The 14,610-nt window shown below is 36.9% G+C and overlaps 1 protein-coding gene across 3 annotated transcripts in view; it reads left to right on the top strand.

The window, feature by feature from the left end:
* LOC106785887 (transducin-like enhancer protein 4) overlaps positions 1–14,610 on the top strand; it is a 42,937-nt gene that overhangs the window by 7,481 nt on the left and 20,846 nt on the right. For all 3 annotated transcript variants that reach the window (XM_014746692.1, XM_014746694.1, XM_014746693.1), the window contains exons 2-3: positions 11,088–11,185; positions 12,349–12,412. In XM_014746692.1, coding sequence (XP_014602178.1) covers positions 11,088–11,185; positions 12,349–12,412 — 162 coding nt within the window. The remainder of the gene's footprint in view (positions 1–11,087; positions 11,186–12,348; positions 12,413–14,610) is intronic.

Raw genomic sequence — 14,610 nt, 5'->3', positions numbered from 1 at the left:
CAGGATTTAACACTTCCGTAGATCCACGAGTATACAACTTGTACATACAAACTTGTATATTCGCATACACGTTTAATTCATTTCGATCGAGTTATCATCGTTATTATTGCTTCTCACGTATCTCGAATTCCTCAGAACAGGATCGATTCGCGTGACGATTCGATGATCGATGGATCGGATCTCGAAAAAAAAAACAACATACATTAAAAAGAAAAAATAAGTTTTTCTTATCGATGTCGCACGTCATCGAAAAGATTTATCGAGATATAAGATTTATATAAAATGTATTAAGGTGATCACGTTATTTTTCATTTTCCAATCCAATTGAAAATAAATAAATAACATAAAAATGATCATCAAATTGCTTATTATTTTAAACGAGATAAGATTTATAAACAATTCTTTTTGTTTATTCTTTCAACAATTGCGGATTTTGTATTACCCAGTTAAACTAAAAATAATTAAATAGATAAAATAAGAATTAATTTTTTTTAATTGCATATATGTTTTTTAAGTTTTGAAATAAAAAAAGGTAATTTTAAAATACGACTTCGTAGGATTAACAGAAAAAGAAGAAGACGATGACGTTGTAGAAAACAAGAACAACACTCACCTCACTATTATTCACTGAAGTGAATATACCAAACGAAAATGAGACAAACTTTCTTCTTTCTTCGTATAAATCGTTCGATTTGAAACGGGAGCGTTGTTGATAACCTTTTTCGTTTGTTGCCGTCGTGACTCATTTTAAGATCTTGCATTTTCCTCGGTCTCCGATGCTGCTTGACCGAGTTGACACAGGCGGTGTTATTGGCGCTCTGGAGGGCCGCCGGGGCTGTTTACGTACAAGCTGTACAAATATTATTTCCGGACAAACCGGCCCGTCGTCCTCCTCGTTGTCGTCGTCCTCCTCCTCGTCGTCGATTATTATGAAACTCCAAGCAGAAACTTTCAACGGTTCCTCCTTCTTATCCTTCCTCTCTTTCTTTCTTATCTTCTTTTTTCCTTCCCTTCTTCATCTCCCTTTTTAAAACATGGCCAGGTCGAGATACCAACTTTGCCATCCTTCGTATAAATCATTCATTCTTTCTTGAACAGTCAAGATTTTCCTTTAACTTTAGTTAGAAAATCATTTTCTATCAATGAAAGGAAAAAGATAAGTTAGATAAATAAATGAACCGAGCAGATATTTTTGTGTCTCCAAACTTCTTTTCTTTATTATCTGTTAAAGCTAAAAGGGATCGTATATCAATGATTTTATTTATCTTAGAAATAAAAAAAGAATGTATCTTTGGAAAGAAGATATATAGTTACTTTGACAAATATATTTGTCCCTTGTAGGACTAATAACGCAATACAACAGAGTTATAATAAATATACGTAATATAAATCGTTTCAGGGGGGGGGAGGGGCAGATTTTTTTTTCTCCCCGAAAAATTTCAAGGCCCATTCTCGATAATGTTTTTTTGACCCGAGTAAATGATTTTATCTTGTTGGTATCATCTCTCTTACTAGAAATCGTTGAAGCACTCTCGATAAATACATACTTCTTCTGTATGGATACACACATAAATACTGGCGTGTATAATTTCTATTGCCTTTAGCACTTTACTCGTAGGCGTGTATCTCTGAATCTGGAGAGGCACTCACTTTCCCTATCGTCCGGTTGAAATTGCCTCGTGATCGGGCCGTAAGCAATCGACTGGAAGACCGAGCGTTTCACTGACCAAGTGAAAACCTTCCGTTTTATCGTATCGACAACGTGTTTTCGCCTAATCGCGTCTCTAATCGCCCGTTTAATCGCTACTTCTCTTTTTCCTATATACATATTATTATAATAGTCATTTCGTACAATTAGACGACAAATTTACTTTGATCCTTCGTGAATGATAATTTCTTGCTTATAATTAGTAGATAACTGAATTAGGTAATCCAAGAAAGTTTTCGTGCTTATAGATTTCGGTATTTTATATTTCATATATCTTTATTGATTAAAACGACACGAACTTTCTTGCTTACCTGATATTAATTAAGAATTTATACGTAGTATATTACACGAGATAAACTAAGAAAATCCGTGACGTTCTAATCAGTCGAGATAAATGATAAATAGAATTTTAAAATGGACGCGAGTATTCTTGTCTATATTATTATTTGATATATGTTATTTTTTAATTTTATCTTTGTTTTACCGTACGACAACGAACGGACAATTTTCCACGTGTATTTCTTTTGGTTTTTTTTTTTTATTTTATTTTTTTACTTAACACATTCTATTACACGTTGGAAAATATATTTTTTAACGATCGATGTCGACACTTTTAATGACACGATAAATATACGCTTTCAAACGATAGTTGAAAACAACGATGAACAGAGAGAGAGGGAGAGAGAGAGAGAGAGAGAGATAAAAAGAGAGAAAAGAAGAAGAAGAATAATAATAATAAAAAAAAAGATAAGAAGAGAGATTTAGCTATTTGAAATAAGATAACGCGAGTATTGGTAATTTGTGAGGAATAAGATAGAAGGATATAATAGCTAGTAGTAACCTATAACGCAAAAATAGATGACCGGAAAATAGAAAGATAGTTTTGGAATAAAGCCAAATAATTTATGTTGCCTTTAAGACGACGACGCAACTGAAACGAACACTAATGTAAGATGTGAGAACTCGGTTTACCTTTTCCTTTGATCGTTTGCTGCTTCCTTTCCAACTTTCGTCCAAGATTCTCTCTCTTTATGGATCATTTCATTGGAATTGTGACGATTCTACTATGTGAATTTCAAATTTTTCATTAAAGACTTTACTGTATAAACAGTCATCGAGTATATACATTTTAGTTTAAACAATGTAAAATATTAGTAGAATACGTTACAGTGTTCGATATACTTTGAATGATTGATAATGAATCGAAGGAAATGTTTATTGTAATCGAGAAGCACGAAGTATAAGTGTAGTATTGTTCTCTTTGAAATCCCACTGTTAGACTGGCTCATTGTTATCTATGAAAGTCGATCAAATTTTTTTTATTGATTCTTGTTTATATGACTTTCCAAAGGACTAACTTTATAATAGATTGCGTTATTTTGTAGGTATATGTTGCATATGTTTTGCATATTTTGACGTACATATTTTTATGCAGTACGCGACAATGGCAAAAGAAATAATTTTTATATCAGTAGCCTAAGAACCGTTACTTACAAAAAGTGTCCTATGAATAAGGGTGTTACTTTGATGGGACAGATGTAACAGTAAAAAATATTTCAAATAACTTTTCTATACGGATTTACAAGTTGGGCTGCTAATGTTATAAAAAGAAAAAAAAAAGAAAAAAAATATGATCCTTTTGAAAGTAAAGAAATGAATAGAGAAAAAAAAACTGTGAAAAAGAAAAATTAGCATGCCACAAAATTCGTGCTGCTTCGAATAGCGTATCTATCTTCTAAGGACTCAGTTCCATAGAACCATAAATAACATAGACGTTTAGGTGTTTCATGGATGTAAATGATCCACCATGTATATCTTAGAAGAAGAGATATCTAGAATTTTAGGAAGGAAGGAAAGGTTATTCCCCGATGGAATCAATGGTTCCATTGTCATCGTGGGAGAACTCTTTCTGGAGAATGTCTCGACGAACAAAGGAGTGCCTGGAACCGATTCGTAAGACTTACCTACTCCGTAGTACTAACTCCTCGTGTCCTTCTTTTATAGTCAAACATGTTGCCTGGCGCCCTTCCCCTTACCCCCACTCCACTCCCGGCCCACCACGGTCCTTCTTTTTTCATCTTTCCTTTCTTTCCTTAATGTTTGCCGCCTCTTCTTCTTTTCCTTTTCTTATATTTCTTCTTCTTCTTCTTATTCTCTTCATAAGAATGAAACCCGACGAAACTTGTATGCCTGAATATATTTGCCACGTTCCACTTTAGTATTTTTTTTTCTATGACATTTTAAACGCCATGTTTCTTTTTCCAAACTTATTAAATGTACACACGGTAAGAAATACTATTCTACACTATATATATAGATATTGAACTGGAAAATGGATCTACTCAAATAATATTGACTATTTCGTATCGAGAACAGAGAAATGTAGTTGGAAATAAAAGTGATCTAGTTCTCTGAATCGATTCTATATTTATTCGATGGAGAGAAGTGGAATTTTTCTATTTATACATATTCAGTTCCTAGTCCTATTCTTCTTCTTCTTCTTCTTCTTCTTCTTCTTCTTCTTCTTCTTCTTGTGTACATATGTACGGAGAGAAAGATTAGTCTTCCTCCCCCCCCCTATTTTTCTCAAATTCAAGATTATGTGTGACAAACAATAGAAAGAACTCCGACGACACAACGATGACGATGATGGCGTTAGGGGGTAAGACTTATTTGGAGACTCGTTATCAGAGCACATATTTGACACTCGTTATCTTTCTTCGGATCGAATAGGTTGGAACTCTTTCCATCCTTCTTCTCCTCCCCTTCCTTCTCGTTGTCTTTCCACGACTTTCCTCTCTAACCTCCTCGTCGCGTGTTTCTCTTCTCTGTTTGAAGAGTTTAGTAAGCAGAGATTAGAGACGAAACGACGAGAACGATGGTCGTCGTTTCGTCGTCGTCATCGTCATCGTCGTTGTCTCTTCTATGCTACGTGAAATGAATTTATTAAGTGTGAAAAGCAACTAGGACAATTATTTACTTTATTTTCATATCACTTCTCTTTCACCAAACTCTAATTAGCTTTGTGATATCAAAGTGTTGAGAATGTTTTGTCAAACATTTTATTTATTAAGTTAGTATTTGTATATGATAAATATATGATTAGTATTTATAATAAAATATCATTATCTTGTATCAATATTATAAGACATTAGATCCTTGACTGGTTATTATCTCATTTCTAATATTTGTAAGTAAGAAAGTGTTGCCTAAAACACAAATAATCTTAAGTTCTAATATTTGATTTGAATTTATTCCAATGATACACCGTACACTTCGTGATATTCTACATTAACGGGACTTACATACATATATGTATATATATATATTTTTTTTGTATTTCGTGACGTAACATAAAATATTGTTCGTAACGTTATATGCTCCGAGTACATTTTCATAGAGAGGGGTGGGGTGAAAGGAGACAGGAAGGGAAGAGGAGAGAGAATAGGGGAAGTGAGAACAAGAGGGTCGCTTTGTGAATAGCCAGAAACCCCTCTGGCATCTCTCTCTCTCCCCTCCTTTAGACACAGTCTACGGTGTGGATTATCGCCAAGGGGATAGAATTGACTACGAAATTGAAGGGCTTTCGCTTCGGGCAATTTGGAACGGACCGCCCTAAAACTGCCGCCAATTTCCGCGTTAATGGTTGAATTCGAGAAACGGTACTTGGACCCTCCTTAGGATTCCTCGTACACTCCTCTCTTTTCCCCTGTGACCTCCTTAGGATGAAAATTACTTTGGCTTGGTAACTGGTGCTTCTGATTCTTGATGCGATTCCAAAGGGAATCCCCTTTTTCCTCGGATTACGATTCCGAACAAGATCAAGATCGGTTCGTCGTTTTGTTAAGGCTTGTGTTGTGTTAGACATATCTTTTTCGAATCTCCCTTACAATACTCTAGAGAAATAAGATGTATAAGGATAATACAAATCTATCTTAAATATAAATTTTACTAATACAAAGGGTTAACCTCCAGTATTTTTTTTGTTTCTCCCATCATTTATATACTACATCGATAATAGCAGAGTTTGTTTCTTATATATAATTTTTCGCATACCAAATTTCCTGACTACATTAAAATATTGTTACGGTGAGGATTGTCTCTTAATATATATATATATATATATAAATTTTGTTCCGTGTACACAGTGATAATAGTTGTGTGATTTTGAGTAGACCGCATACTATACGACACGGGAAATTTTTAAGTCTAGCCCTCGCGTATAGTCTAAATGCCGGATTCTTTTTCCTTTTCTTTTTTGGTTTTTTAATAAGAAAAAAATTAAGGTAGAAAAATTTCGTCGAGCATAAAGTAGAGAGAGAGTGAGAGAGAGAGAAAAAGAGAAAGAGAGTTGTCAGCAGGAGGGAGAGAGGAAAAGGGAGAGGCGCTTGTATACGCACGAACGCACGCGCTATAGTCCGTGTACACTGTTCGCAATAATGAGGAGTTTGCACAGACCGGGATCCCGACGTTCTTCAAACAAGGAGAGCAAGGACAAACAGTCGTATATGGGCGGACGGACAAACACGCCACGCCACGAATCACACAGCGTCTATCCGCGTCTCTCTCACTCACTCACTCACTCAGTCAGTCATATAAACGCACACACACACATATATATATACACATACGCGTTTAAACAGACACATATGCACGCTGACGGAAGTCTGGCTGACCAAAGAGAGCGAGAGAGGGAGTCGTAACGAACGAAGGTCCTACAATACCACCCTTCCCCACTATACAGACTATCGACCATCACCCTCGCTCAACAAGCACCATAAGCGATATGGTGGCTAATATTTGCCAGGCTAAGCACACAAATACAATACAGTACTGTTTACCTGTCGTCAGTGGCTCTCAAACCGCTCTTTTAGGATCACGATCATAAACCAACCTAACCAAGCTGTCTTACTTTCTCTTAATATTGTATGTGATATAATTGCACTTATTTTTTTTCACTTATATACTTTTTTTTTCTTTCTTTTTTTTTTCTTCTTATAGGAAGTAATGTAGATTAATTTTCCTGCTTTTATTTGTACGTTGTTAATCTGAGTCATTTCTCTCTTCACAATGCGAATGAGTCATTTCTTTTGTAAGTACAAATTTTTCTTTAATGTGTAATAAAATGGTGGAATTTTCGACTTTCTTAGAAGTTATTTATCTATTCGAAGAATATAACATTATTGGAAAGGAGGAAAGCGTGATAAACAAGGTGATCGTTTGTATTTGACTTATTGATTATTTTTTTTAAATTGTGTGTCTTATGATTAAGAAAGAATGATAAGATTCTATCTATCTTGTACTTCGATTCTATCTTTGTGAACGTGTATTTTTTAATGTTTCAAATCTTTTACGGAAGCGATTTGAAAGTCTATAAATATACAGTTACGATGATTACTTATTAACAAGTTTTTATTGACTTGGCTGGATAATGTCGGAATAAATTAACAAAATTTCAACATTACAAACGTTTCGTATAATACGTGAGAAATAAAATTTTCTAATTTTTTTTTTCTTTCTTTCTTTCGTTTTTGTGCTAACAATTGTGCATTTGTAATAGATCATCCCCCTTCCCACCCCACGTGTATCTTTAAAAAAGGTAATGCGAGGTCTGAAGAAAACTTGAGGAGCATTGAATTCGGTTAGGTCGACTTATCAGAGTCACTTCTACCCTCTGTTCTCTATCGAATTAGCATAAGTAAGCTGGTGTAGCGAGGCAAGGATACGCAAGCTAAGTCGATGTAACTAAATTAGAGACATAGCCTTCTTGATCTCGTTAGAAACTCGATCGGTGGCCCGTATTCGTGTCCTACGTCGTACCTGCTTACATTGTTGTCAATGTCTCTTCAATTTCAATACCCACAAACTCTATCGTATCTTTAACATCATCAATCTCATACATTAGATCATATTAGATCGTTTACACGTACAAAGGAATTTACAATTACAATATATGATTGAAATATAATAATGTATCGTATGTAATTTCGAATGGAAAAACAAATAAAAATAAGTGCATGAAAAAATTTGATATGTCGATTAACGCGAGCACAAAATAACGCAACCGACTATCCTTCCGTAGATACTTTTTGTTTATTTCGTTATCCTTTTCTATCGCAAAACCACAAACTCTAGACTAATCTCTGTCTCCCCCCATCCCCCATACTCAAGCCTGTGGAGGAAGCGATGCGTATTAATCGTTTCCTTCTCGACTGCGAGATCATCTCCCAGTAGAAGTGGTCGCGGCATTCTGGCGTTACGGTGTAGGGGTCAGCTGCTCGGTGGTTTGCGAACTATCTCAATTTGCCTAAGCCGCAACCGCGTGGCAACCACGAAACCGCAACTTCCCTCGTCCGTGGGCAGCGTTCGTTCCTCTTTCTCTTCTCACTCCCCATCACCCTAACTACTCTTCCTCCCTACCACCTCTTTCTCTTCCTCATCCTCTACCTTTCCTGGCTATTGTCTCGTTCCATTCTCCTCCACCTCCTCCTCCTCTTCCTCCTTTTCCTCCGATTCATCTCTTAGTCTCGAGAATTTAGCAACTGCTCCTCGACAGAGTAATCTCCGACCACAGGATCTCCTCTGTTCCGAAGCTTGGCCAAAGCTTGCTGGAAAGCCTTTGGCTTCGTCGCGTGCAACAGAGAAAGATAGTTAGATAAATAGATAGATAGATAGATGGTAATGGTGGTAACAAGAGGACACCCAACCACCCGTTTACCACCCATCTAACATTAGAGTGTTGTACTTTCCTTTCTACGTTAGGTTTAGCGATTCTAATGATGGTATCGCATGATACAAGGATCTTACAAATTCCAGCCTAGATTTGCGAGTAACCATGAGCCAAGTAGAATTTCCAATGACTCTTTCAATCTTATCGCTTTTATCTACTCGACCTTATACACTACTATGTACATTATCTAGTTTCTTTATAATTTTTAAGCTGCATTAGAAATATAGTGATTAATAAAAAAACCGATTAGTCATCGAAACAGGATTATGCAATCGGATTGAAGAATACAATACCGAGTAACCTAACGAAATGGATTCTGACGTATTAGTGGGAATCTTTAAAATTCGAACGATTTCGTTAAACGTTTAGGTTAAAGTAGTTTTGTTTATTTTATATCATTATGATATATTTACTGCATTTATGTCACACACTTATTATATATAAAAGCTGTATGTTCTATTTTATTAACATTTCTTTATTCTTGTATTTGTTTGATATGATTTGAATATTATCAATATTTATAAGATTTATCCAATTGTAAATGATAGCCTTACGCAACAATCAGTATTGTTTCTGACGTCACATGTCACTCTACTCTAGGCGTTTAGCTTTGTTTTTGTTTACTAGTATTACGTCTTTTACAAATTGAAGTAATAATGTTATTGGATACTCATTGTATAACCTTTGTTGCGGTAATATATAAATGGTACGACAAGGAATTAGTAGCTTTAGTTGATGTGTACCTCAATTTTTGATTGGTAGTATACATATAAACATTTACGAATCTACGGACGTTGTAGAAACGAGGAACGAAAAAAAATACGTTGTGAACCGAGTAGTGATCTTTTGATCGTGTAAAAATTGGTTCGTTCAGAAAAGAGAAAGAGAGAGGAGGTGGAGTAGAATTCTCCGTTAAAGAGGGTAGAACCCCAGACACCGTAGCGAGAAGAGAGAAGTCTCTTTTATTGTGTATATCGAGAGAATAGTAGGTACGAGCAGAATTCTTCTCGGGATTTGTAGTCTTTGTCGGTGGTTGAATTGAAGCAGTAGAGGAGGAGGAGGAGGAGGAGGAGGAGGCGGAGAAGAGAAGGAAGAAAAGAGGACTTCCATCTCATTCGATTACAACGGCTCGATTGTTATCGAGGTCACTAGAGGTGCAGAGGTACCTCCCTCTTAACTCGAGGGCGATCTTCCTTCTTCCGTCTATCTATCTTTCTCACTTTTTATTTTCTCTCTCTCTCTCTCTCTCTCTTCCTCTCTTTTCCCTGTTTTACTTCCCCTCTTCTTTCTATCATTCAACACGCTAAAATTCTCAAAAATACTACTAGTAGATATTTTCCCCCACCCTCCAACGTCTTATCTTTCAACAGTTGTCTAAAATCTAGTATCAAATTAAAACAAAAAATATTTTCTATCGGCCTCTATTTGTTTTGAGTTATACATTTAAATCTGAATATCAAATGTCGATACCATCGGGCGCGGTATCTCAGTCCGTTGTTTATTTATTTACTTTTTGGTAACTCGATGATCGAGTTATGGATCGGAAACACATATAGTTTGTAATCGTAGCTTTGGAAAAGTCGAATAGAAAGGATCTACAGGTCCCCGAAAACGCGTTTGTAAGCGTCCAAGTGGTTGCGTACAAATATACATATGTGTAGATGTATGGCATGTGTATGTGTGTTATACTCGCAAGCACGTGCACGAACGAGCGTCTATATACAGTCGAGAACCTCATAGTTTCGGTTGTAGCGTGTAATCCTCCCGGACACCGCAAACGTGTAATTAACACTTGCTCCGTCTCTCTTCTACCTCGTTCTCTTCTCTCTCTCTCTCTCTCTCTCTCTCTCTCTCTCTCTCTCTCTCTCTCTCTCTTCCTCTTCCTCTTGCATACTCTGTTCTAGCTCGTTGTTCCGCGTATACTACATACGATAGTGTAGTTTCACGTACGGGGAGGTAATCGTGCGTGCACGCGTGTTCACGCGCACCGTGAACTATCGTCTTCTCTCTCTCTCTCTCTCTCTCTCTTCCTCTCTTGTTCTTTATAGTAGAGTATATACCACCGTTGGTTCTCGTGTTTCCACTTACTGTTTCTGTCTGTCTCTCTCTCTCTCTCTTTCCTATTTCTGTCTCTCTTTACTATACGCGTTTGTATCGCTTTCTCCTATGTAACAGCATATACATATCGCGGTGAGAGAGTCTATACCTACGTATTTATCTCTCTCTCTCTCTCTTTCTCTTTCTCTCTCTTTCTCTCTCCTTTTGCCTCTCCGTCTCTCTTTCTTTCATGTATGCGAACGCGCCCACGCTCCTCCTCGAGCGAACAGATGTACGGAATTAATTATTCGACGTGCAGGAAACCACCGACGACACGGGTGCTTCTTCGTTCGTACGCAAGTATCGAATTATGTTGGACAAAGCGACGCTTTCACGGAGAATTTCACTGGTTAAAAAGGAAGACCGCCCATCTTCCATTATTCCAAATGTATTTTTTATTTTATTTACATTCGTTCATTCATTCATTCTTTCTTTTTTCTTTCTGAATATTTTTTAATCGTCCTGCGATGATGATGATAGCTACTTAATTTTCAACAATAAAAAATGAAAGAGGTAATTTAACAATAAAACACTTTTGTTTCTGTAATGCAGGGACCACCACAACCAGGCCAGCCATTCAAGTTCACAGTGAACGAGTCTTGCGACAGGATCAAGGAGGAGTTCAGCTTCTTACAAGCGCAATATCACACGTGAGTTGTTCCCATCGTTCCTGCTTTTTTTTTTCTTTCTTTTCTTTTCTTTTCTTTTCTTTTCTTCCTTTCCCTTCCGTTCCCTTCGAGAGGGTCTTTGTCCTTTATCCTTTTACAGAGCGAGTCAATAAATACTGGTTTGTAAAAAAGACCCTGGTTGGTATAGAACGAACGAACGAATGAATGAATTGAAATGAAATGGAATGAAATGAAAAGTTATCATGAAATTTTATAGAAAACATCAAACCTGTATCTATAAATAATTTCGTTCGACTTTTCCACGTGTATAATAAAAAAAAAAAAAAAGAAAAAAAAAATAGAAAAAAGAGAAAAAAGTTAGCTTTGGTTGTTGCAACAATGATGTATCATTGTAGGGACTCGCTCTGTATATTATGGATCGGTTCTTTTGAACGCGCTCGCGCGTTTCTGGCGCATGAGAGACTGGGAACAAACGCAGCTGGCTTCTTCTTTGAGGTGCACGCGACGCGCGGAAGCCATAAGTGATTTACGACGAAACGTGGCTATCGGCGAACGCTTAATGCTACTCTTGCATTCGCGATATTCTTTTTTATTTTTTTTGTCTTTCTTTCCTAGACCTTACGATCATAGACTTATAGACAACCTTTCTCTCTCTCTACCTCTCTCTCTCTCTCCTAGATTACGCGAGTATATTCTCCATCCCTCTTTTCTGTGGGAATACGAAATCGAGGAAACCTTGCCACTTGTCACTGCATTTTTCAACATTCACCCGAAGAAGCATTCAAACTTTACCATCTATCTATCTCTATCATTATTTTCTATTCTATTTATCCCTCTTCGATATACCGGAACACTTCCGCGACCTTTTGCTCTTTCTTCTCTCTTCTATTTCTAGATCTTTTACTTGTTCTTTTTTTTTCCTTTTTTTTCTTTTTTTTTTCCTTTCTTTCTTTCTTTCTTTAATCTTTCTACCGTCGTATCGTCGTACGCGTTCATATCCGTTAAATCCTTTGTCTTTGTCCTAAGCTTTTTTAAAAAATTACCTAGAGCATAAAAATCGAAGAAACGTTTCTATAGAAAACTCTCTCTCTATACTAGCTTTTATAATACTTTTATATATTATCGTTCATGTGTTATTTTTAATGTCATCGAGCTTTGATAACTTTGTCTTTCTCATTGTTCAGATTGAAGATGGAATGCGAAAAATTGGCTACAGACAAGATCGAGATACAACGGCATTATGTGATGGTAAGCAGAACAAAAATCATTATCCAAAGTTAATTTTTCCGAGTTTCTGCACCTTCTCGCTTTCTATCTTTCCTCCTGCCTAAACGCATACATTTATACATGCATATGTACAAAAATACATAACCTACGTACGTTACATACATTCTATTTCGAATAATTATGCTCGCTTGAGCGTTAAATCATCGAGATTTTTTAACATTAATTACATTCCCGTGCACACGCAAACTTTGAGTTGGTTCTTCCTTCTGTTCAAATTTCTCCATTTATCTCTATATCTATCTTTTGCCTTTCTCTCTCTCTCTCTCTCTCTCTCTCTCTCTCTCTCTCTCTTTCTGGCACTTATGTTGAACGTGTATAACGTAGGTACTATATATTACATACTTACATAGGTGTATCCATATCTATAGACACATACTCGTCGTCTATATGTATACTTATTCTAGCTTACACAGGAACGAACACGCAGTACAACACTCCTATCATGCATAGCTAATGATACTAAGAGCCAGTGGTGCTCATCGATTTACCGAAGTCACGTTGCTCCTGCTTTGGGTATCTAATGACAAACTAATACGTCGTAATGGCAGACCGTTGTCCAACGGCTGGTTAATGCCTTTGGATTACGTGGTCGTTCTCATTGGCTTGCTCTCTCCTTCTCTCTCTCTCTCTCTCTCTCTCTCTCTCTCTCTCTCTCTGTCTCTCACTTTCTCTCTCTCCCTATCTGTCTGTATTCAACGTTCACACCGCGGTCGATCGAGTTCAGGCAGAGTCAGCTAATTACGACAGTCCTGTTCAGCTATCGTACTATCGGCGTGACTTTGCGTGGAAACTTGTCGGAGATAACAAGAAAGCGTAATTAACGAGTTTCTTTTACCTCGACCATCCTCGGCAAAATGTTCTATCTCTCTTATTTTCTCTCTCTCTCTCTCTTCCCTTCTTTTCTTTATTTATTTTTGTTTCGTTTAACAGTTCGATGTATCGCTTAAAAGTCGAAACGATTGTATATATTGAGTTTTTTTTTTCCAAGTTGAATTTCCTGTAGATCGATAAAACGCCATCGGTAAAAGCTTTGAAAAAAAAAAAAAAGAAGAAGAATACGTTTCTGGACGGGATTGGTGGATGCCGATTGACGCCACATTGAATTTTAGTCAAGTCGATAGATAACTTCTTTTACGAGCACGTAAAATAAACGACAATGATAACGTCTATTCTATTTTTGTTTCTTTCATTCTCTCTCACTCTATCTATCTATCTATCTATTTCTAGTCTTCTTCACTGGGTTAGTCCTTTGTCTGCTTAACGTTAATTACAATTCCACACGTTCCGAGATTTTGCGCTTTGATGCCAACGAAGAGAATAAAGGGAAGCACAAGTGGTGTGTTGGTGCTGGTGTTACTGGTTCTAAAGCTACACTGCGACACGTTTGGCTCGCGCTATACGCGTGTCAAGTTTACCAAGTTCGAACGAACCCACCACCAACCGTGGGATCGCTTTCGTGCAAGTTGACCTGCCAATTTTGAAAGGTATTCTCGCGATAGAAACGTCTATCGATCCGAGACTTAACCGCTATCTCGTTTCGATCTATCTAACATTTATCTTCGCGTGTCCTATTTTAATTATTTTCTATTATTACCATTAGTTGGAATAAAAAACATTTTTCACAATAATATCGTATAAAAACATTAAATTGTAGAAATTACACGATTCGATTCTTTACTCTAGTATCGTATGAATTGTTTCATTCTATTCAAGAATATAAACTTGAAATGTAATCCCCCATTTCGATAGAGCGAGAATAGAGGCCTAAATATGGGGGGGGGGGAATGAATAGATATATGTACGTAGATGAAGGAACGATTCGTTTATCAAAGTTTCAACTATAGGAGAGAAGGCAGAAGGCAATTAATACTTTGACTCGAGTCGGGGGTTAATGGTTCGCGCGTAATTACTTAGCAACGTATCGCGTTCTATTCTACATTCATCGCGCGACGATATGCGGGACGCGTTTCAACACGCATCTCCCACTAGAATCGCGGTATCTTCATCTCTATCTATCTATCTATCTATCAATCTATTTATCTACCTATCTACCTACCTACCTATCTTCCTTCCCCAACCATTTCTTCCTATGTTCAAAGCACGCACGCGTGCGCGCGTGCGAGTGCGAGTCGTGTCACACCGACGTGTATATTTTAAGC

Source organism: Polistes canadensis, unplaced genomic scaffold (genome assembly GCF_001313835.1).
Source record: "Polistes canadensis isolate GaletaPanama2010 unplaced genomic scaffold, ASM131383v1 scaffold_58, whole genome shotgun sequence".
Lineage (NCBI taxonomy): Eukaryota > Metazoa > Arthropoda > Insecta > Hymenoptera > Vespidae > Polistes > Polistes canadensis.
This window is presented reverse-complemented; position numbering and strand designations above follow the sequence as displayed.